Here is a 25,601-nt window from a genome sequence, read left to right as displayed (position 1 = left end):
ACCCCGAAATACATGCGTAAACTCTGCGTGTGAACATATCCTTAGGCCGGGTTCCCAAGTAGCTTAGTCCCTAACGTTTACAGTAGCAGCAGAGTGGGTGACATTTAGTAGGTCTCATGCCCACGCTTAGGGGGGCGGGGGGAACGCAACGTAACCGTTAATACATTTAATTACGCACATCACTTGATGCTGCGTTTTCATTTATTTTCTGCTGCGGGTTTTCCCCATTGAATTCAATGGGGATGCAAAACCTGCAACAGAAAGAAAAGTGTTGCGCCGCAAAAATTGCAACGTCGGAAAAAAAATAAAAAAATCATACTTACCCAGAACACTCTCCTTCCTACAGTCCGGCCTCCAGAAACGTCATCCCAGGAGGACGGAGCGGACGTCAGAGGAGGGAGGGGGCAAGTAGGTGCGCTTAATTACGCAGCGGAATCTTTGTCCAAAAAAAATACAAATCCACCAATGTTTTAGGACGAAAAATCCTGCGGGTTCCAGGTCGGATACGCTGCGTGGCTTTTACGCGGCGTATCCGTCGCTTGGGAACCCGGCCTCAAACTACTTTCCGTCAGCAGAAATCGAGGCACATTTATTAAGAGGTGTAGACCACAATAAATTTGGCGCACTGTTGACCATTTGTGCGACAGCAATGAAATTTACAGCCGTTTCTGAAGTCAATGATGGTAAATCTGTTGTTCCATCGGAGACCGCACAGCTCCTACTAAACCCTGCCGCTTCTTTTAAAAAAAATAAAAAAATAAAAAAAAGTCGAAAATCGTATAAATTTTTTTTTCGAAGACATTTTTATTTATTTTAATGATGGAACAAAAACATAGCCCTAAAAAAACAAAAACACAACAACATAAAACAAAGAGGTAAAAGTAGAAAACTGATGTGCCGCCATTTTAAAAAACAACACACAAAACAAATAGCGCTAAGTGACGTTTTTATCTTTGTCACCTCAAATTATTCTTTTTTTTATAGTTCATCTTAGGCCAATTTTTTTGCCACATGACAGACCACATTATGAAGAACATATATATTATACGTGGCATATTTATGAATTGGTATCATTGCGGTACGTTCTATGGATCGTGACATTTTGTGTTTTACTATTTTATATTTTAAAGCTACGTGGATGATCAAATCAAACAACCATAAGCACCGTTTGTTCCATACCGCCACGAGTAAGCGCTACAGATCAGATTTTTTTTTTAATTTAAAAAAATAAATTCAAATAAAACAAAAACCTAAAGAGAAGACAGAAAAAAAAGTAATAAAATGTATATATATATATATTTTTTTTTTTTCCTTTAATGCTACAGGGAACCGTACCCTTACGGGCAACGTGATCATTTTTTGGATTTTTTTTTTTCTTTTAAGAACTTTATCATTGGATATACTATTGGAAGTATGACCAAACAGGTGGGTGTAGCTTTCAGGGTGGTAAGACCACTCCTCACCCTACATGTCGATGCTATTATTTCTTCGTGGTACCTGGTTATCCGTGATGGGGACCACCTGACACTTTCAGCCCCTTCACAAATAGATTTTTACAATTATTTACAGAAAACGCTTACCATTTTGAGTCAAATTTGAGAAACAATCGCAACATGGGAGCAATAATTCATACCGCTGGTACATATGGATATTTTGGTGCTCAATATAGAACTGACTGCACCCCGCAGGGATTTAAAATTTTTGTGTCCTAAATCGGAGGCCGTTACAGTTTCCGGATCACCATCATCCCGGACTCCGGTTTCTTTTCAAGCAACAATCGACCAAAAAAAAAAAAAAACAACAAAAAACGTAGGCAAGACCAATATAAATAAAAGACAAAAAACAACCGCACTCCGGCACTGAAGGGGTTAACAGGCATGCACACAGCAGTTTTAACCCCACAAAAGGTGGATCTAGCAGCAAAATAAAAATGGTTAAGAGGTTGGCCGAGAAGGGCCGGCACCGATCCCGCGCTATTACATGACATGTACATACAGAGAACACAACAGCCCGCATGAAATCCATTGTAACAAATACGTGCCAGTCGGGAGGTTGGCAACAGTATATAAAAGTCATCCGTTCCCCCTCCCCAGCACTTCTGAGGACATAGATGTACTAGTACCGGCAGCAGTCACCCGCCTTATACCGTCTGTGGTTTCATGCCCGCTGGCAGCGGAGGGATCGGTCACCATTTCATGTCCACTCGGGCAGTGTTGGGAGTAGCGGGCACATATTTGGTGTGTAAAGTGTCTCTGGATTTCTCGGACTCTTCTCCTTCCAGCCAGCCGGTGTATAACGCTTGTATGTGCGGGTTATTTTCCGGGCCCTGGACTGGCACATTTGTGAATAAGGCCTCCATCTCCTGGAGCTGTGCCCGCTCTGGTTTTCCATCTACGGTCTGGGCCTGGCCTTTTCCATTCAAACAACCTAGTACAAAAAAAAGCCCCGAAAAACAAATATAAATATAAATAATAAATGTGCGCACGTGAAAAGATGTAGAATGGTCATGAAAAAATAAAAAAATATTGTTATATGAAAAAAATATCAAAAGTTAAGCTTTGTTATATAATTTATTTTTCATAAAAGGACAAATTATAAAAAAAAAAAACTAATAAAAAAAAAACAAACGTTTATTTAGAAAATATAAAATAAAAAAAAAACAAAAAATAAAAAATGTATACAAATAGACACACACAAAAAAAAAAACTACTAAGGCCCCATGCACACGAACATGTTTTTGCGTCCGCAATTCATCTGCAAAAATGTTGAGGAGTTGCGGTCCCATTCATTGCTATGGGCCCATGTCGTGCATCGGCCGGGAGCCCGGACCGCAAAAAAAATAAATAAAAAATGGACAAGTCATTATATGGTTTGGGTTTGCGGTCCAGGCTCATTGAAATTAAGGTGTGCACGGTCAGTGAATTGCGGACGGCACGCCGATGACACTACTACCCGCAGCTTTTCACCCTATCAGCACTCTGCTCGCTCTATGGCGGATGTTCTCTGTGGATTTCACCCTATCAGCACTCTGCTCGCTCTATGGCGGATGTTCTCTGTGGATTTCACCCTATCAGCACTCTGCCCGTTCTATGGCGGATGTTCTCTGCAGATTTCACCCTATCAGCACTCTGCTCGCTCTAATGCGGGTGTTCTCTGCGGATTTCACCCTATCAGCACTCTGCTCGTTCTATGGCAGATGTTCTCTGCGGATTTCACCCTATCAGCACTCTGCTCGTTCTATGGCGGATGTTCTCTGCAGATTTCACCCTATCAGCTCTCTGCTCGTTCTATGGCGGATGTTCTCTGAAGATTTCACCCTATCAGCACTCTGCTCGTTCTATGGCGGATGTTCTCTGCGGATTTCACCCTATCAGCTCTCTGCTCGCTCTATGGCGGATGTGGTCTGTGGATTTCACCCTATCAGCTCTCTGCTCGCTCAATGGCGGGTGTTCTCTGCGGATTTCACCCTATCAGCACTCTGCTCGTTCTATGGCGGGTGTTTTTGGGACTCACCTCCTGGACAAGCCAAGACTTCCACGAAGTGATAGTGAAACTTCCCCTTGCGCAATTTTAGTACCATGTTCTGAATGTTCCGAAAGCCGTAGGCAGCTGCAAACCTCAGAACGGTCTCCCCATCCTTTTCTAAGCACACTTCCTGGAAGTCTTTATTCCTAGAAATTTAAAAAAAACAAAAATGTTTTTAAATAATTATATTAAATGCAATGGCCAGATCCCGGCTTGATGATTTAGAAAAGAAGACCTTTCAGCTTTCCGGACGTGTCTGTTTTAGTAAATACTTGTGTTTCTCATTAAAAAAAAAGACAAATACTTGAATATCTCTTTTTTTAATAGAATTTTGCATTGTGCTGTCCCTCTGTTATTCCTCCTGGAAATAATTGAACATATTGACAACTAGGAGTTACTACTCCTCTTGTCAATAGGGTCTGTCCCTACTAACATAGCACGGATTGCGCATTGTAGCGACAAGCCTCTCACCTGAATTAACAAGTGAGTCAATTAATTTCCAGGAGGAATAATTGAGGAATGGCACAATTTATATAGTTCTTTTTTTTTTTTTTTTTTTTTTTTAAATGAAATAGTTTTTATTGACAGTTTTATATTACACACATACATTTAGTACATATATGTAAAACATCCCTACAACCCTCCCTCTATGAAGCGCACAATGCACTTTAATTAACTACAGGACCAGGTCTTGTTATATCCGCCATCTTTGTGCATATACGGCTTCACTTGTTCTAATACAAATGTCGACGAGAACGATTAGTAACCCTATCCCATTAGCCTTAAAGGGGTTATCCAGCCCCCCAAAATTGATGGCCTACCCTCAGGAGAAGTTGTTACGTCTCGACCTATTTTCAAAGTCATCGGCTTTTGCGGTAAAATCCAGTTTCTTAGGCCTGTTGACGAGCTTCTCTTGGCACCACATTATCTTCCAGCGCCGACACCCTGCCCCCCCCACCGCAGTCGTGCGTTCAGTGACCTTTTTAGATCATGTTTACATATCGCCAGAGATTCCATAATGTCCCCAACTTGTATCTGAAGTGCACAAAAGGCAGAGTTAGGCTGGATTCACACGAGCAGGTTACATCCATAATGGACGGAACGTATTTCAGCCGCAAGTCCCGGACCGAACACAGTGCAGGGAGCCGGGCTCCTAGCATTATAGTTATGTACGACGCTAGGAGTCCCTGCCTCGCTGCGGGACAACTGTCCCGTACTGTAATCATGTTTTCAGTACGGGACAGTAGTTCCATTACGGACGTAACGTGCTGGCGTGAACCCAGCCTTACATATCTTGACTACATAGAACACATCTTTAGGCGTTGGCTCGGCGGTAACCTCAGGTGGCATAGAAGCCTTCCACCACCCGGTCCGTAGACATGTCAGTGGTACATCAGGGGCATCAGATGCCCAATCATGCAGTTGTGTGGGTGAAAAGTGGGCATATTGCGCCAGGCGTGCAGCAATCTCCCTCTGAAGATCGGGGCATTTAGGTTCTTTAGCGTCATCTTGATTACCCTTCTCTTCAGCAGCCAGTCCCCACTTATTCTTCCTGATCAGGTTATCGTCCCCTAGAACCCACTAGGGAGAGTTGGAGGTATTATGGGCACTCAGTCTAGCCACCCCTATATAGACACGACATGTTCTTGGCGCCAATGGTAGCCTGGGGAGCACGGTAGCCCACGGGGCAATCTCCTGTCAAGAGTGCCAGTCACTGGCAGGACAAGGTCTAGCCGAAGGCCAGGGCATCAGAAAGACCCATCGCCTCTCATCAGTGCCCCTCCGCTGTGAAGATCCGGACAGCGTGGCAGTAAAGTGGCGCCGGACACGTCCTCGGCCAAGAGGAACAAACTGAAGACATCACATTCCGGTCCCAGGAGGCTCAGAAGACCAGCGAATACTTCCTGTAGAGCCGGTTTCTGGCAGGTATAATCAGGAGAGACCAGGACGTCTGGCGGGAGCGCCTTCACAACACGTCCACCGGTCTGTCAATCACCCAATTGAAGAACACGATCAGGCTGATAACAGAGGACAATCGATTATACTCAACAGCACAGCCAAGTAGTTATTCTGCAGGTGGGTGTCCCTTTATGAAGCCACTACAAGAATACAATAGGTGTATACAGCGTCTGGACACAGTACACAGATAATTACAGGTAAGGACTCACTTTATGGTCTTGTACGCGATTTCTTGAACCTCCATATCAAACAGCTCCTTGGCGGCGTGACGGAAGACGTGTGCGAGATAACCGTCCGAGCTGGTGCCCTCATGGCGAACAAACTGACACGTCGTTCCTCCAAAGCTGATATGGGGGGGAAACAAGAACAGCATACAAGACATGAGTTACTGATAAGATCTTATTATTAACCAAGTTACCCTTCGCCCATTGACGACAAGTCTCATACAAATGTGTAATGTACGATACACACGAGAAGAGGAAATCAAAACCGCCTGCTGGACTAAAACCAGAATGGTGAACAAGGGAAAAACATGAACGTCATCCATCTATAAAAATGCATTTAACCCCTTCAGGACTGAGCCTGTTTTGGCCTTCAGGACGAAGCCGATTTTTCAAATCTGACATGTGTCCCTTTATGTGGTGATAACTCCGGAATGCTTTTGCCTATCCAAGTGATTCTGAGATTGTTTTCTCGTGACATATTGTACTTTATGTTACGGAAAAAATTTGGTCGATAAATTCAATATTTATTTGTAAAAAACACCAAAATTTGAAGAAAATTTGCAAAAATTAGCATTTTTCTAATTTTAAATGTATCTGCTTGTAAAACAGATAGTAATACCACACAAAATAGTCACTAGTTACCATCCCCCACATGTCTACTTTAGTTTGGCATCGTTTTTTGAACATTCTTTTATTTTTCTAGGACGTTACAAGGCTTAGAACTTTAGCAGGAATTTCTCACATTTTCAAGAAAATTTCAAAAGCCGATTTTTACAGGGGCCAGTTCAGTTCTGAAGTGGCTTTGAGGGTCTTATTTATTAGAAAGTCCCCATAAATCACCCCATTTTGAAAACTGCACCCCTCAAAGTATTCAAAACAGTATTCAGAAAGTGTTTTAACCCTTTAGGCGTTTCACAGGAATTAAAGCAAAGTAGAGGTGAAAGTTACAAATGTCATTTTTTTTTTACAAAATTCATTTGTAATAAAAAAAAATCTATACCACAGAAGTTTTTACCTGAGAAATGGAACTTATTATTTATTGCCCAGATTCTGCAGTTTTTAGAAATATCCCACATGTAGCCCTAGTTCGGTCATGGACTGAAACACAGGCCTCAGAAGCAAAGAAGCACCTAGTGGATTTTGGGGCCTCTTTTTTTTAGCATATATTTTAGGTACCATGTCGGGTTTGAAGAGGTCTTGTGGGGCCAAAACAATAAAGACCCCCAAAAGTGACCTCATTTTGGAAACTACACCCCTCAAGGAATTTATCTATGGGTATAGTTAGCATTTTGAACCCACAGTTTTTTTGCAAAATGTATTTGAATTAGTATGTGAAGATGAAAATCTACTTTTTTTCTGAAAAAAACGTAGAATTTTTTTATTTTTTCAAGGAATAAAAGAGAAAAAACACCCCAACATATGTAAAGCAATTTCTCCCGATTACAGCAATACCCCATATGTGGTAATAAACTGCAGTTTGGACCCACAGCAGGCCTCAGAAGGGAAGGAGCACCATTTGGATTTTGAAATTCTGATTTTGCTGGAATAGTTTTCAGTGCCGTGTCGCGTTTGAAATGCACTGGAGGGAACAAAATAGTGGAAACCCCCGGAAAGTGACCCCATTTTGGAAACTACACTCATCAAGGAATTTTTCTAGGGGTAAAGTTAGCATTTTGATGCCACAGTTGTTTTGCTGAATTCATTGGAATTATTCTGTAAAGGTAAAAATCTACTTTTTTTCTGAAAAAAGGTAGTCATTTTTAATTTTTACAAGGAATAAAGGAGAAAAAGCACCCCAACATTTGTAAAACAATTTCTCCCGATTACGGAAATATGCCATATGTGGTAATAAACTGCTGTTTGGACCCACAGCAAGGCTCAGAAGGGAAGGAGCGCTATTTGTCTTTTGGAGATCAAATTTAGCTGAAATGGTTTTTGGGTGCCATGTTGCATTTGCAAAGCCCCTGAGAGGCCAAACAGTGGAACCCCCCAAAAGTGGAAATTACACCACTTAAAGAATCTATCTAGGGATATAGTGGGCATTTAGACCCCACAAGTCTTTTGCAGGATTTATTAGAATTAGGCCGTGAAAATGAATATCAACATTTCTTCCACTAAAATGTTGCATTTTTTCAATTTCACAAAGGATAAAGGGGGTAAAAGCTGCCCAACATTTGTAAAGCAATTTCTCCCGAGTACGGCAATACCCCACGTGTGGGCATAAATGGTTTTTCATTAGAAAGTAATTAACCCTTTCTGGACTGATCCATTTTTTTCTTTTCCTTTTTAGTTTTTTCCTCCCCGCGTTCCAAGAGCCACAACTTTTTTATTTTTCAGTCAATAGAGCGGTATGAGGGCTTATTTATTGAGGGACGAGCGGTCGTTTTTATTGGTACCATTTTTTGGTACATACAACTTTTTGAGCACTTTTTATTACATTTTTAGGTAGAGCCAAGGTGACCAAAAAACAGTGATTTTGCCGTTTTAAATGCTTTATTTTTCACGTGAGACGCTCCATGCATCACCCCCCCACACTACGACATGCTATGTCATGGTGCGCGCAGGGGTTAATGTGCAGCGGATGGTGCAGAGTAAAAATTACAATTTTCCACTCATATGCCATTTTAGTGCACTACATGTTATGCCCAGTTTGTGCCACTGAAGACGAATACCTCATAAAATATTAAGCGGGTTCTCCTGGGTATGGCGATGCCATATCTATGGGCGTAAACTGGTGTTTAGGCACGCTGCAGGGCTCAGAAGGGAGGGAGCAGCATTTGGCTTTTGGGGCGCAGATGTAGCTTGGTAGTAGTTCTGTTTGGGGTTTTACTGGTGTCTCAATATATAATGTGGGGGCATATGTTATCTGTGCGGAGTACATCAGGGTACATGTTATCTGTGCGGAGTACATCAGGGTACATGTTATCTGTGCGGGGTACATCAGGGTATAATAAGAGGGTATAATAATGCAGTAAATAAATAATAATCGGCAGATATGGGGCCGGTGTCGCACTTATAAATGGTGCCCGATCTTATCTGCTTTTGGAACACTCTGCACATTTTGCATCGCCATATTCTGAGAGCCAGAACGGTTTTATTTTTTTTCCACCGGAGCTGGGTGAGGGTTTATTCTTTGCGGGACAATCTGTAGTTTTCATTGGTACCATTTTGGGGTACTAGAAATTTTTTTGATCACGTTTTATAAAATTTTTTGGCAAGCAAGGTGACCAAAAACCATAAATTCTGAAACTGTTTTTTATGGCGTTCACCCTGGGCTATAAATTACCATTATATTTTATACTGCGGGTCGATACGATTACAGCGATACCATACGTATATAACTTTTTGATGTTTTGCAGCGTTTGTGCAATAAAATCACTTATTTATAAAATAAATTATTTTTTGTGTCACCATATTCTGAGAGCGATAACTTTTTTATTTTTCAGTCAAAAATGCGGTGTAAGGGCTTGTTTTTTGCGGGACGGGTTGTAGTTTGTATTGGTACCATTTTGGCGTACATGCGACTTTTTGATCACTTTTTATTGCAGATTTTGGGAGGGGTGGTAACCAAAAAATTGTGATTCGGGCACTGTTTTTCGTTTATTTTTTTCGCGGTGTTCACCGTGCGGGAAAAATAATATTACAGTTTTATAGTTGGGGTCGTTACGAACGCGGCGATACCAAATATGTGTACTTTTTTTAGCGTGTTAATTTTTTTCCTATAATAAAAGACTTATTATAGGAAAAAAAGCTTTCTTTGTTTATGTCACTTCTAACTTTTATTTTTACACTTTTTCAAAACATTTTTATTATCTTTTTTTTACTTTTTTTACTTGTCCCACTAGGGGACACTTAGACTTGCAGCTCTGATCGCTGCTGGAACACATTACACTACACACGTAGTGTAATGTGTTGTAACTGTCATTGTGACGTAACTGTCACACTGACATGAAGCAGAGGAGGAACGGCCGGAGGCTGATCCTCCGAGGCTTCCGTACATGGCAACCCGGAGGTCATTGTCTGGCCTCTGGTTGCCGTGAGAAGGATCGCCAGCCCCCGCAAATACATGTGGGGGGCTGCCGATCCGCTGTAAACCTCTTCAATGTGGGGATCGCAATCGACCACCGCATCGAAGGGGTTAATTGCCGATTTCAGCGGCGACAGGCCGCTGATCGGCAACAGGGAGAGCAGGGCTGACACCCTGCACAGTTAACCGCCGCTGCGGTGTAGCGCCGCGCGGCGGTTAACTGTCAAAGCACTGACGTTAGTGAACGTCAAGGTGCGCGAAGTTACTGCACACATTGACGTTCATTAACGTCAAGGTGCGGGAAGGGGTTAAGGGTAAGGGGGTGTCAACCTTTTTTTTTGAAATTCTTTATTTTTGTTGACCCATGAGGTCCATTTTACAACATAAAGGGAACATACAACAAGGTAATGTACATTTAGAATACATAATCCAAAGGCAAATGTACAGAAAAAACAATAAGTACATTGTTATATAATGGCATACTGAATGAAAAAGAGGGAATAACAACAAGGGAACACGAATCTCTAAAGTGTGGTTGGAGCTAGGCTCCCAATCTAGAGAATGAGGAAAGAAGGGGAGAGCGGAAAGAAGAAGGAGAGGGGGGGGGGGGGGGGACCCTCCACAGCATCCCACAGACCAGGGTGTTATTGCGGCCGATTAAAAGGATATGGTTCTCAGATGATGTCTTTATAGGAGTTCGAATACTGAAAAACCATCCATTGGGCCCAAGTTTGGCAGAACCTGGAGCTTGAGTTGTTGATAACGGATGTCAAGTCCTCCATATGCATGATGTCGTTAACCTGTGAAACCCAGAGGGACAGTGTTGGGGGAGATGGATCCTTCCATCTTAGTGGCATGCAATGACGAGCTGCCATCACTAGGAAGTGAAGCAGGGAACGCTTATACTTGTTCGCTGGAATGTCGCAATGATGAAGAAGGAAAAGGGCCGCATCCATAGTTACATTTGTATTTGTAACTTCTATTATCACCCTCTTTACACCTTCCCAAAATGGGGTAAGGAGAGGACATGACCAGAAGGTGTGGAGGAGGGTACCACTGTCTTGCCCACATCTCCAGCACATAGGGGACACTGTGGGGTAGATGTTATGTAGGCGGACTGGGGTCCTATACCAACGTGAGAGTAGTTTGAAGCTTGCCTCTTGGTATCTTGAGCAGATGGAGGTTTTTTGAGCCATAAGGAATATACGCAGCCCTTGTGCGGGGGAGAAGGATATCCCCAAGTCCTCTTCCCATTTTGACATGTATATAGGATTGGGCATATCTGGGGGGTCCATGAGAATTCTGTAAATAGCGGACAATGTATGTCTAATCAGGTCAGAGCCTGTGCAGAGGGTCTCTAGTGGAGTTTTTCCCTCCTGGTAGGACCTAGGGCCTGGGATAGACGTCAAAAAGTGTCGCAGCTGCAGCGAACGCCATTGCCCCAACGGAGGGAGATCAGCAATCTGGGCCAGGTCTGCAACAGAAAGCCATTCACCGTCCTTTAAGAACCGATCTGCACGACACCATCCCAAGGATTGCCATATACGGAAAACTGGGTCCGTCAAGCCAGTGGGAAAGGATGGATTGCCCAGTATCGGAAACATAGAGGAAGGGACTGGCAAGCAAGATGCCCTTACCGAGGGGAGGGAACAGCATACTAGTGTTGGGCCTATAGTAGGGTGATGATGATGTCTGAGTTGGCTACGGTGCAGCCATGGAAGGGCCGATATTGGAATAGGGTAAAAACTCTGCTCCAAAGACACCCAAGACTTAACGCTCGCATGTCTGCACCAATCAACTACCCGAGCAAGATGAGATGCAATGTAGTAAGTGCGGACATCAGGTAATGATAGACCCCCCGATGCCCTAGATCGGCATAATAACGTGCGGGACAGACGTTGAGTCTTACCATTCCATACAAACTTAATCTGAAGAGAATTGACCGTTTTAAAGAACTGTGTTGGGATGGCTATGGGAAGGGTTTGAAATAAATAAAGTAGCCTAGGGAGAGCATTCATTTTGAAGATGTTACAACGGCCCAACCAAGTAAAGGTACCTTTGGCCCATCTGGCACAATCTGCCTTAAGCTCAGCAAGGAGTGGAGGAAAATTTAGTTGGAAGAGATCTCTCAGGTCTGCTGTCAGGCTAACCCCAAGATATTTCAACGCTGTTGGGTTCCATTTAAAACTGAAAGATTGTTTTAAGGTTGTGGAAAGATGAGGTGAAAGAGAGATGTTTAGGGCCTCGGACTTAGAGAAATTAATTTTAAAACTGGATAAACTTGAAAACCGTTGGAATTCCCGCATGAGATTAGGAAGGGAGACAGTTGGATTGGTCAGGAAAAATAGCAGATCGTCTGCATAGGCCGCCACTTTGTTAGTTGAGGTATTCGTTTCTAGTCCCTTCACATCCGTGTTTGCACATATATTTCGTTAAATGGGGTTCTAGTGTCAATATAAATATCAAGGGTGAAAGGGGGCAACCTTGTCTGGTGCCGTTGTGTATAGCAAAATCGTCTGAGAGAAGGCCATTTACTCGAACTCGGGCGGATGGGCATGAATATAGCGACATTATCCATCCCAGCATAGGTGATCCAAGGCCCAGACGTGAGAGGGTTTCTTCCATAAAGGTCCAGTTAACTCTATCAAACGCTTTTTCCGCATCTGTAGATAAAAGCATAAGAGGTATATTGGAGATTTTGGCCTTGTGGATCAAATTGATGGCTCTAGTTGTGTTGTCTCGCGCCTCTCTACCTGCCATGAACCCTGCTTGGTCAGTATGTACGATTCCTCCAATCAATGGAGCGAGACGATCCGCTAGAATTTTAGCAAACAATTTGATATCTGTATTGAGGAGGGATATGGGTCTGTAGCTGGCACATTGTGTAGGGTCTTTACCAGGTTTGGGGATCACCGCGATATGCGCCCTGAGTGCGTCAGGAGGGATGGGGGAGGAGGCCGAATATGAATTAAAGGAGGCTAGAAAATGTGGGCCTAGGGATGTCATAAACTTTTTATAATATTGAATTGTAAATCCATCTGGGCCAGGTGCCTTTCCTGTTCTGGAATGTTTTAAAGCGTATGAGAGTTCTTGTGTGGTAAGTGGTTCTTCCAGGCTAATGATGTGGTCTTCCGATAGGGCAGGTAGACCAGAATCCGCGATATATTTAGAAATTTTAGACCTGAACTCACTGGACGTCACAGACGGATTGGTAGAGTCAATATTATATAGGGCAGCGTAGAAATCCCGAAATGCAGAAGCTATGTCCAACGGCAGACGATGCCGTGTTTGTGAGGGGGATATTATGGAGGGTATGTAATTCTGGGTTTGTTGGGTCCGCAATGCTCTAGCCAGAGACCTACTACTTTTGTTGCCATATTCGTAATAATGACGTTTACATCTAGAAAGCGTAGCCTTGGCTCGAGCCATCACTAAGGTTCGCAGCTCCTCTCTTTTACGGAGGAGGGCAATCCTACACTCCGGGTCATGGGAACGTTTATGTGAGATCTCAAGTACTTCAATTTCAGACAGCAAGCGGACCGTGGCCACCGCCCTTTCTTTTTTCCGACGTGCACCATGCTTAATAAATATACCCCTGATTACGCATTTATGCGCCTCCCAGATAATGCGAGGGTTAATGGTCTCTGTGGCATTAGTTGCGAAGTAGTCAACTATATTACGTTGGATATCAGCAGTAACCACTGAATCCGAGAGAAGCGTTGGGTTCAGTTTCCACTGAGATTGGCGGTATAGAGGGGAATGCAAAGAGAGGGTCAAGGTGACTAATGCATGGTCTGAAAAGGAAATCGAGTCAATGTCGGCCGCGCGTATAGAATGTAGCGAATGATGTTTGACGAAAAAATGATAAATTCTGGAATATTTGTCGTGCACTGCGGAGTAAAAGGAAAAGTCCCTATCTGATGGGTGTAGGAGACGCCATGTGTCCACTAATTGGTGTTCGTGAAATGATTTCATAATGCGGCGCAGATGTGCCCTCGAGAATGAAGAAGCACCTACGGACGTGTCTAGCGCGGGATCCAACGCAACATTGAAATCCCCTCCCAGGACAATGGTACCCTCCCCAAACTCCTCCAGGGCATTAAGAAAGCCAACAAGGGCTGTGCATTGAACAGAGTTGGGTAGGTAAAAAGAGGCAAAAGTGTATACTTGAGAGTCAATAACTCCTTTGATCAAGAGCATTCGTCCCACTTCATCACTGCGAGACCCCCTGAACTCCCAAGGAAGAGATCTAGAGATCAAAATGCTTGTCCCCCTGGATTTCGTGTCCGGAGAAAGACTATGATATGCATTGGGGAACCATGCGTTAGAGAGTTTAAAAGGTTTTTGCTGACATAGGTGCGTCTCTTGGAGGAACGCCACCTGTATATTTTTGCCTTTCAGCAAATTGAAAAGCATGGATCGTTTTCCAGGGCTGTGTAACCCCTTGACATTTAATGAGCCAATAGTCAGGTCCGTTTGTGTATACTGCGACATATCTGTCCTGGGCAGCAGTGGAGGGGGAGGGGAAAGCAAAGTAAAGGGTAAGAGGAGGACAGATAAAGATAGAAGAGAAAGAGAATAAGACGATACACAAGAAAGAGGCCTGCAGGCCGACTCCTATACGGGTGTCAACCTTTAAATACCATTTCACACATAGAACTGGTCTACATAAAAGTTGAGTCCGTTTGTAATTACATTACTTATTCTGAGTTACATCCTGTATTATACTCCAGAGCTGCACTCACTATTCTGCTGGTGGAGTCACTGTGTACATACATTACATTACTTATCCTGCACTGATCCTGAGTTATATCCTGTATTATACACCAGAGCTGCATTCACTATTCTGCTGGTGGAGTCACTGTGTACATACATTACATTACTTATCCTGTACTAATCTGGTGGAGTCACTGTGTACATACATTACATTACTTATCCTGTACTGATCCTGAGTTACATCCTGTATTCTACTCCAGAGCTGCACTCACTATTCTGCTGGTGGTGTCACTCTGCACATACATTACATTACATTACTTATCCTGTACTAATCTGGTGGAGTCACTGTGTACATACATTACATTACTTATCCTGTACTGATCCTGAGTTATATCCTGTACTATATTCCAGAGCTGCACTCACTATTCTGCTGGTGGAGTCACTGTGTACATACATTACATTACTTATCCTGTACTGATCCGGAGTTACATCCTGTATTATACTCCAGAGCTGCACTCACTATTCTGCTGGCGGACTCAGGCTGGGTTCACACGACCTATTTTCAGGCGTAAACGAGGCATATTATGAAAATACGGCTCAAATACGTCGGCAAACATCTGCCCATACATTTGAATGGGTTTACCGACGTACTGTGCCGACGACCTGTCATTTACGCGTCTTCGTTTGACAGCTGTCAAACGACGACGCGTAAAACGACTGCCTCGTCAAAGAAGTGCAGGACACTTGTATACATTATATGCAGGACACTTCTTTGAAACGTAATTTGAGCCATTTTCATTGAAGTAAATGAAGAACAGCTCAAGATTACGGGCGTCAAAGACGCCTCGCAAAATGTGAGGAGGAGCTTTTACGTCTGAAACGACGCAGCTGTTTTCTCCGGAAAACAGTCTGTCTTTTCAGACGTAAAAGCCACTTATCGTGTGCACATACCCTCACTGTGTACATACAGGACAGTACTTACCCTGTAATGATCCTGAGTTACATCCTGTATTATACTCCAGAGCTGCACTCACTATTCTGCTAGTGGAGTCACTGTGTACATACAGGACAGTACTTATCCTGTAATGATCCTGAGTTACATCCTGTATTATACTCCAGAGCTGCACTCACTATTCTGCTGGTGGAGTCACTGTGTATATACATTACATTACTTATCCTGTACTGATCCTGAGTTACATCCTGTATTATACTCCAGAGCTGCACTCACTATTCTGCTGGTGGAGTCACTGTGTACATACATTACATTACTTATCCTGAGTTACATCCTGTATTATACTCCAGAGCTGCACTCCCTATTCTGCTGGTGGAGTCACTGTGTATATAAATTACTTATCCTGTACTATATTCCAGAGCTGCACTCACTATTCTGCTGGTGGAGTCACTGTGTACATACATTACTTATCCTGTACTGATCCTGAGTTACATCCTGTATTATACTCCAGAGCTGCACTCACTATTCTACAGTGGTCGATTTATAAATAAAAAGTGGACATGCGCAATATGTTTTTTTTCATTAATGGCATACTTCTATAAGTATATTGGGGTAAAGAACCTTGCCCTCATTTGGTACATCCGCCCAGACACCCTAATTTCACCAAAGTTTTTGTTCTTGAATTCCCTAGGACTCATCACCTTAATCTTAAAAGAATTGCTGCGTCACCAGAATGGCAGCGCCAGTTTCGCCAGCATGTAGGCAGGTGCAGGTAAATCATTAGCCATGGCCTTCCATTGAACGATTGATTTTGATAATTATGGCTTTAGAAAAGCCACTATGAGCCAGGCCACTACTGGGGTCACGAGGTGTACGACTCATATTGTAGGATAGGGACAAATCAGCGCCATCTAGTGGGGGTAGGAGTAAACCTGGAGTAGTATGAAGAGAAGGATTTTAGGAAATCAGCGCCATCTAGTGGGTGGGTGGGGCGGTAGGACCTATGCTGGTTTGCAGACAGTCCGCACCCCCCCTTCGCATATAAACAGGGAACATATAGTGGACACAAAGTGGTGCTGTACAATGAGCAAATAAAAAAAATAATGGGTTACTGTGTCTTTAAATGGGTAACAAACACCCCCTCCCAATAAATAAAACCCCAAAAGACAAAATACTGTAAATCAGATTAAAAGTGAACAGACCGGGATTAATACTTAACCTGCTGACTGGACAACGAAGGGTGCAAGGATTATTTTTTTCCTTCACACGGTAATAATGTGATATCTGGAGCGTGATGCGATCACATGATCGGTATGCCAGGGGGCAGGCGACAGGAGATTACCCCATGGGGGGACTGGTAGTGTTACTACAAGGAGGGTACTGAGTGCTCAGCTCGAGTGGGGGACCAAATCTCTTAAAGCACTAAACCTAGTGGTAGAAGGGTCACCAAAAACGGTGTATGGGAGGCCTAAAGAAAGCTTCTACAGAGGGCGCCACACAGCTTTCCCAGTATCCTGAATGGCAAGTCTGCCTTCATAGTGAATTTCAGGAAGTAACCGGATGGATGTGTCATTTAGGAAGCCATTTGAACTGGGTGACTACCACAGTGGGAGCTGGATCAGTGGCCATATTGGGTAGTCACCCCACTTTTCCCAAAAAATTTAAAAAACCTTCCCAAACATGAGGGATTTTCGGCCCGGTCCCCGCAGCGGGGAACATTACTCACACATTCTCTAGGGGAGATTCTTCCACTTCTTTGACCGAAATGTTTCTCTGCTCCATAACCTGTATCACCTCTCCTGGAAAACAGAGAAAACGGCGCGTGAAAACCGTGTGAAAGCTGCGGATATCTTCTGAAGGGTCATTCCAGAAACCAGTGGTAATAATAAAACTTAAAGGGGGTGAATACTTTTGCAATCAGGTCTTTTATTGCTCCAGTGAGTCTTAGAGGGGCATTCCACCCAATAACACCTATCCACTGGATCAGTGGGGGTCTCCGGAGTCGGATCGTTAGAATAGGGACCCCATGTACACTGGCTGCTGCACGGAGAACTCAGAGGCGCCACTAACCTGAAGTCAGCACGCAGTCAACGTCGCGGCAGGTAAACAGCTCGGTGTAGTAGTCCTCCCTGAGCGCCTCCATCTTCCGGTCATAACATGGCGCCACAGCGAGGTGGAATATCTTATCCGGGGCCAAATTCTGGAAGACAAGACGTACGTGTAATATGAAGTCGAAATACTTATACTCGCACTTAGCGCTCATCAGGGTCACCCTCACCTTCTGTGACGCAAAGTAACCCTTCACTAGTGACCCCATAATCTGCTGCGGCGATTTTGCAGTGCAGATGTGCGGCGTAACCAAGTCACCCAGAACACGCTCCGCATACTGCACCCAACCTAACGGAAAAATAAGACGAAGCGTTAATGGGGGCAACGTGGAAGAATTAGGGGGCAGTAATACAGGAGTTATATTGTCGTATATAGGGGGCAGTATTATAGTAGTTATATTCTTGTATATAGGGAGCAGTATTATAGTAGTTATATTCTTGTATATAGGGGGCAGTATTATAGTAGTTATATTCTTGTATATAGGGGAAGTATTATAGTAGTTATATTCTTGTATATAGGGGCAGTATTATAGTAGTTATATTCTTGTATATAGGGAGCAGTATTATAGTAGTTATATTCTTGTATATAGGGAGCAGTATTATAGTAGTTATATTCTTGTATATAGGAGCAGTATTAATATAGTTATATTCTTGTATATTAGGGGCAGTATTATAGTAGTTATATTCTTGTATATAGGGAGCAGTATTATAGTAGTTATATTCTTGTATATAGGAGCAGTATTATAGTAGTTATATTCTTGTATATAAGGGGCAGTATTATAGTAGTTATAGTCTTGTATATAGGGGCAGTATTATAGTAGTTATAGTCTTGTATATAGGGGGCAGTATTATAGTAGTTATATTCTTGTATATAGGGGGCAGTATTATAGTAGTTATTCTTGTATATAGGAGCAGTATTATAGTAGTTATTCTTGTATATAGGGGCAGTACTATAGTAGTTATATTCTTGTATATAGGGAGCAGTATTATAGTAGTTATATTCTTGTATATAGGAGCAGTATTATAGTAGTTATATTCTTGTACATAGGGGGAAGTATTATAGTAGTTATATTCTTGTATATAGGAGCAGTATTATAGTAGTTATATTCTTGTATATAGGAGGCAGTATTATAGTAGTTATATTCTTGTACATAGTGGGCAGTATTATAGTAGTTATATTCTTGTATATAGGGGCAGTATTATAGTAGGTATATTCTTGTATATAGGGGACAGTATTATAGTAGTTCTATTCTTGTATATAGGAGCAGTAGTATAGTAGTTCTATTCTTGTATATAGGGGAAGTATTATAGTAGTTATATTTTTGTATATAGCAGTATTATAGTAGTTCTATTCTTGTATATAGGGGGCAGTATTATAGTAGTTATATTCTTGTATATAGGGGAAGTATTATAGTAGTTATATTCTTGTATATAGGGGGCAGTATTGTAGTAGTTATATTCTTGTATATAGGGGGCAGTATTATAGTAGTTATATTCTTGTATATAGGAGCAGTATTATAGTAGTTATATAATTGTATATAGGAGGCAGTATTATAGTAGTTCTATTCTTGTATATAGGGAGCAGTATTATAGTAGTTATATTCTTGTATATAGGGGGCAGTATTATAATAGTTATATTCTTGTATATAGGGGCAGTATTATAGTAGTTATATTCTTGTATATAGGGGAAGTATTATAGTAGTTATATTCTTGTATATAGGGGCAGTATTATAGTAGTTATATTCTTGTATATAGGGAGCAGTATTATAGTAGTTATATTCTTGTATATAGGAGCAGTATTAATATAGTTATATTCTTGTATATTAGGGGCAGTATTATAGTAGTTATATTCTTGTATATAGGGAGCAGTATTATAGTAGTTATATTCTTGTATATAGGAGCAGTATTATAGTAGTTATATTCTTGTATATAAGGGGCAGTATTATAGTAGTTATAGTCTTGTATATAGGGGCAGTATTATAGTAGTTATATTCTTGTATATAGGGGGCAGTATTATAGTAGTTATATTCTTGTATATAGGGGGCAGTATTATAGTAGTTATTCTTGTATATAGGAGCAGTATTATAGTAGTTATTCTTGTATATAGGAGCAGTATTATAGTAGTTATATTCTTGTATATAGGAGCAGTATTATAGTAGTTCTATTCTTGTATATAGGGGAAGTATTATAGTAGTTATATTTTTGTATATAGCAGTATTATAGTAGTTCTATTCTTGTATATAGGGGGCAGTATTATAGTAGTTATATTCTTGTATATAGGGGAAGTATTATAGTAGTTATATTCTTGTATATAGGAGCAGTATTATAGTAGTTATATTCTTGTATATAGGGGGCAGTATTATAGTAGTTATATTCTTGTATATAGGAGCAGTATTATAGTAGTTATATTCTTGTATATAGGGGCAGTATTATAGTAGTTATATTCTTGTATATAGGGGGCAGTATTATAGTAGTTATATTCTTGTATATAGGGGAAGTATTATAGTAGTTATATTCTTGTATATAGGAGCAGTATTATAGTAGTTATATTCTTGTATATAGGGGCAGTATTATAGTAGTTATATTCTTGTATATAGGGGCAGTATTATAGTAGTTATATTCTTGTATATAGGGGGCAGTATTATAGTAGTTATATTCTTGTATATAGGGGAAGTATTATAGTAGTTATATTCTTGTATATAGGAGCAGTATTATAGTAGTTATATTCTTGTATATAGGGGCAGTATTATAGTAGTTATATTCTTGTATATAGGAGCAGTATTATAGTAGTTATATTCTTGTATATAGGGGCAGTATTATAGTAGTTACATAATTTACAAATAACTCATACTTTAAATGCTTTGATCATGTAACTTAGGAATGACTATTTCCTATAAGGACACATGTAAGGAGCAGCCAGTATGGGGGGAGGGGTGACGGCGCAGCGGGGCTGTGTACACCAGACAATCATTAGTATAATGTGAACACGTGAGCTATAACCTCAGTCCCTGTTGACGTTTCTGTTCCTGTAGAATTCTGCTGTGTCATTGTTTACCCATAAAGTGATCTCTCTCTCCAGCGCTGAGCGCGCCGGTCGTTTCCTTCCCTTATTTTTGTTAACCCTTTGTGAGCATATTGTATTATAGAAACTGCTGTTTTTTTCTGCTATATGGGGTGGCAAAGTAATGCATTATGGGATTTTAACATACAAGCCCATTGGAGTTGTATATTATGGCTACGTTTTGTTTTTTTAAGATCTCTGCTTCCGGTCAATGAATATTCTAGTTAAAAACTTGTCCTGTACAGGTGCTGTATACACAACTGAGAGTTTGTTACAATGTATCAGGTTAGACAAAAAAAGAGGAGTATGGAGGACAGAAAAGATTTGTGCTGCGGTATTTAAAGGGGTATACATATCACAGACATTTATTATATGTATACACACACACAGAATACGCCGGAAACGTCTGATAGATGTTGTACCCGCACTTAAGTTGAGAACGGGTGTGCCCCAAACTCGGTCATGACTGGTACGGTGGCCGCTGGCCATCGTATCCAGGCTAGGAATGATTGGAGAAGTGGCTGCGCACGACTTGCTCCAACGTTTGGGATCGTAGATGACTCCGGTCCCTGCTGTTTGATCACATAGATACTTATAAGTTGAAGAACGACTGCGGCAAATTAGTTGTTAGACCTAGAGGGGGAGCCATCTGTCAACCCATCGACCCCCCCTTGACACGATCGAGAGGTTGGAAGGCGGAGGAAAAAACGAAAATTAATATAAACAAAAAATTGGCTGCGGCAGGAAGGGGTTAAAGGAGCAGTCTCTTCATAGTCAAATCCTTAACAATGGACAATCAAGGTTCTCCATCCTCGGCCCATGTGACGTGTGCTGGAGGGGACAGGGCAGATTAACCTTTCGCCCACTGGTGCGGCACTAGTGCTTCACATAGCTGCCACCGGGGGAGCTCCTGACTCAGCAGAACCTGCGCTATTCCTGTACTTCCCCGCAGCACTTTCCAGATCCTTCTACTTTATCTTCAGTTTTGTCCGGAGGCGTCCATGACGGTTCATCTATCACAAGGCTGTTTGTAAATTGCAACGGTTAACCCTTTAATAACAAAACTGGCATGTGGTGCCCCAAGGCGGAGGGGGGTGCACAAGTGAAATCCAACATGGCCGATTCTGTCCACCGAGCGGGTGAACATTAAGCCCCCCACACACACACACACCACCCCGCGAGATCTTACCAGGACAAGCGGAGGCAAACATGGGAAAGGCGTGCTCATCCTGCGTCTGCCGCCTAAACCTCTGGATGAAGTCTCTCTGGGTCTCCAGGATGCTGAAATCCGCAGCGATCGTAGGATCAAACACGTGATGGACGCCTGAGGGTGACACAACATATTACTTCTACAGGTCCACGCATAGGGTCCAGGGGCACTGGAGAATAAATTCTAGTGGGGGTCAATATTCCTTAACACAGCGAATTACTGATTAGTTTGGTCGTTCGGCTGTCAGAGCATGGTGGGAGTTGTAGTTTTGCAACAGGTTGCGAGCCATAGGTTTGGAGAGAGCCGACGATCCTCGGACCTTAATTTGCTTTGTAAGAGTTATGCTGAAGAAAAGCCTTGCTAATTGTGCAGTGCGACTTTGACAATGCTCCACCGGCATGCAACTTTAACATTTTCACGCATCTTCTAATCGGAGCAATTTTGATACAAAAAATTGCCAAATATGACTGGTCTACGTACCTAGGCTTTTAAGAAAACCACAGAGCTTCCTGGCCGCCTCACAGACCGATAGCTGGAACTTAACAGCAAAATAAGGCACGGACTGCGGACTGACGGACGCCACCACCAGTCTATGGAGGGAAGGGTCACATTTCTGGAAGACAAAGGAAAAATAAAACAACGGTCACTTCTTCATTGACCCTTGCTAAAGGCTTAGTAGAAATTTACCAATCTTGAGTCACGTACTCCAGTCACATCCAGAGCTGCATTCACAATTCTGCCGGTTGCTGCCTGGAATCTGTCAACGCTCCAAAGACAGACACACCTCTAACAACGTATTGGGATTTTCAATTGACGGCCCATACTTAGTATAGGCCAATAACATATGACGGGTGGAGATGTAACCCTGCGGGGCTACAAATGATCAGCGTCACATTTCTTGTAGTACTTGGCAGAGCGCCATCCATACGTGTCCCTGTGCCTGGTACTGCAGCATATTTATGTGAAGAGGGCCGAGTTGCATTACCAAGTACAGCCACACTTGTACCGACAGTGGTTAGCCAAGTACTGCAGAGAAGGGGCCTCTCCTAGGAATGGAACATCAATTCCTTTGTTAGAGGTGGGTCTGTCGTCGCAATGTTGACAGATTGCAAGCAGTAACCAGCAGAATTGTGAATGCAGCTCCGGATGTGACAGATGACGTAACGCAGTATCCATACAACCCACAAGTTAAGCGTCAATAACAGGGAAAGGGTTAGAGTTTACCAAAGCGTTACCTTATTGAGACTTAAAACCTTGAAAAGCTCCGTCTGGTTCTGGGCGAAGATCTTGGCGCCTTCCTCAGAGGTCACGCAGTTCCCACAAGCCAGGCAATCACTCAAGAAGATACGGGCATCGGCCAGGCGGTGAAACTCACTTTTCTGAGTAGAAATAAAAAAAAGTCAATGTTGGGAGTTGTAGTATCACAACAGATGGAGAGTTACGGGTTGGAGCGAATTGAGGGGGGGGGGGTTGACCAATGAGGACTTAGATGTTTTTGAAAAAGCAAAAAAGTTGCAATAGAAATCTGCTAACTTTTTTTTTTTTTTTTTTTAAGCGCCGATGTCAGCTTTGAAGGGCGTTGAGTATCAGTCTAGCCCGGGGTGGGGTGATGGGTACAGATAAGGCTCGTGGTTGGGTGTGTGACGGCCCATCCTGGACTCATCTACAACCACACATGGCAGGTCTGAGATAAGTTGGCGTCCCACTCTCACCTCGTCTCCATCCTCAGGGGGCAGCGGCTCGGAGAGCTCCGAATTATCTTCATTCTTCTTTTTCTTGCTACATTCCTAGGAAAAAAAGTCAAAAATTATAGTATATAATACAACACAAAAACAAGGGTCTGATGTTACCACAACGTGGCTTTTTGGAGTTCCCTACACAATTGTACAGAATTTACGCAGCTGAAATAGAAGTCGAACCATCTCCGCTACGTGACAAGCACCGAGCCCACGTCACAACCAGGCAGTCACCGACTATCGAGTTACTGCAAACCTGCCAGGTTATACAACTACAGCACCCAGCATGGTCTCACATTACATTTTTTTTAATTCAAATTATATAGATATATTTTAATTTTAGGATTTTTTTATATTAATTTTTTTCTATAGATTCAACAAAAATTTTTTTTTTATAAAAACAAACATTTGTATAGGTTGAATAAAAAATAAAATAAATTTTTTATTCAACTTATACAAATGTTATCTTTGATTTAAATCTATTGAAAAAAAACAACAATATTTTTATATATTTTTTTATTCTTTTAGAAAAAAAAAATTATATATATTAAAAAATTACACTGAACAAATGGAGAAAAAAAAATAATTCAAAGCAAAACCACCATGAAACATTAGATATCGCAGAGCGGTTTTGCCGGCAGTTGGAGCGGTGTTGGGGACACGTGGGTATTCGGTCACCCGATGCCGTGTGACATAAATAAATATTTACGCCAGAACGTAAACACAACGATCCACCCGTCACCGCGCACAATATTTGCCTCGTTGAGGTTCATCCTGAGCCAGCAAACAATATTCTCTGGTTACAATGAACCAGCCACCTACAATATATATATGCGGCTGCTATCAGTGAGGCGGGGGGCACTTTATGCCCCATTAATATTCGGAAGTGGACAGTGGAGGATGGGTCTTCATCAAGTGGTAAAATGCTGCGGTGTACTTAATGGGGTGCTTCAGTACGCAAAACGATGGGGTCTCCAAACTATGTAGGACCTGGAGAACCTTCGGTCTACTACGTGAGAAGAGCCAGAGGGTGAAGTTATGAAGAATCCCTCTAAGTGGTCCATCCGCAGTAGTCACGCCATAGACCGACGCTGCCGAAGAAATGGAAGAAACATACAACAAAACGTACATCGTAACCCATAGCAACCAACCAGACTAGGCGGCCATACACCGTAAGGAAGACAGTCAACCGGTCACACAACAAATACAACTCCCATCAAAGATCACGCATTGGCTGACAAACATCGAAACAACCAATAGGAAATATATATACACCAAAAAAAATAAATATATATATATATATATATATATTCTTAATATTTTAGAGAAATTATATATATATATATATATATATACATACATACACACACACACACACACACACACACACACATTTATATTTTGCTTTTATTTTATTCTCTAAAATATAAAAAATATATATAACCACAAATCCAACCATGATACCAACAGTCACATCAAACACGTAAAGCCAACCAAAAAATACAACTATAGAAAGAAGACATCAGGCACACAGTAATGTAGGATATATAGAAGTTGTCCATTTAAAGGGCCACACCACAAATACTTGTGACAGGCACTGGGTGTAATATGTGTCAGCCATTTAAAGACCCTATGACTTTAAGAAGCCCCAGAGCAGTGTAATATTATATTATATAATATGTGTGTAGTTATATCACAGCACCGGCTTATAAGGGGTTAAGTGTCAGCCATTGCTACATTCCGGGGGGTGCTCACCGCCTTAGTGCAGTTCTCACACTTCATGTCTTGCTCAGGATCTCGCCGGGTCCCAGAGGGGTCGGCTGAGGCTTCTCGGATCCACAGGGCACAGGCTGCTGCCCCTCCACTGACAGCCTGCCCTTTGTTACACCGTCTCCGTCTTTCGTTCTAACCTGCCCCCTTTCGCCTCTCTAATTTGATTGACAGCTCCTTACCCAATGAGAAGCAAATAGATTTTCCCACATATATCCCGCCCCCTTCACGCCCGGCTAACTACTGCTCTACTGAACGTTATCTCGTAATACACGTCCTCACGGCTCGGAAATGTGGTAGCCATTTTGGCGTA

The 25,601-nt window shown here is 42.2% G+C and overlaps 1 protein-coding gene across 1 annotated transcript; it reads right to left on the bottom strand.

The window, feature by feature from the left end:
* Positions 1 to 802: 802 nt before the first annotated feature.
* On the bottom strand, positions 803 to 25,519 carry NARF (nuclear prelamin A recognition factor). The gene is made up of 11 exons (XM_075845075.1): positions 25,274 to 25,519; positions 23,495 to 23,569; positions 23,018 to 23,161; positions 22,263 to 22,395; positions 21,762 to 21,896; positions 17,682 to 17,800; positions 17,474 to 17,603; positions 17,130 to 17,202; positions 5,694 to 5,828; positions 3,514 to 3,671; positions 803 to 2,427 (listed from the first exon to the last, which is right to left on the bottom strand). Exons 1-11 carry the CDS (start codon positions 25,298 to 25,300, stop codon positions 2,186 to 2,188), a joined length of 1,371 nt encoding a protein of 456 aa, XP_075701190.1. The 5' UTR covers positions 25,301 to 25,519; the 3' UTR covers positions 803 to 2,185.
* Between the last annotated feature and the right edge of the window lie 82 nt (positions 25,520 to 25,601).

The sequence above is a fragment of the Rhinoderma darwinii genome, chromosome 13 (assembly GCF_050947455.1).
Source record: "Rhinoderma darwinii isolate aRhiDar2 chromosome 13, aRhiDar2.hap1, whole genome shotgun sequence".
Classification (NCBI taxonomy): Eukaryota; Metazoa; Chordata; class Amphibia; order Anura; family Rhinodermatidae; genus Rhinoderma; species Rhinoderma darwinii.
This window is presented reverse-complemented; position numbering and strand designations above follow the sequence as displayed.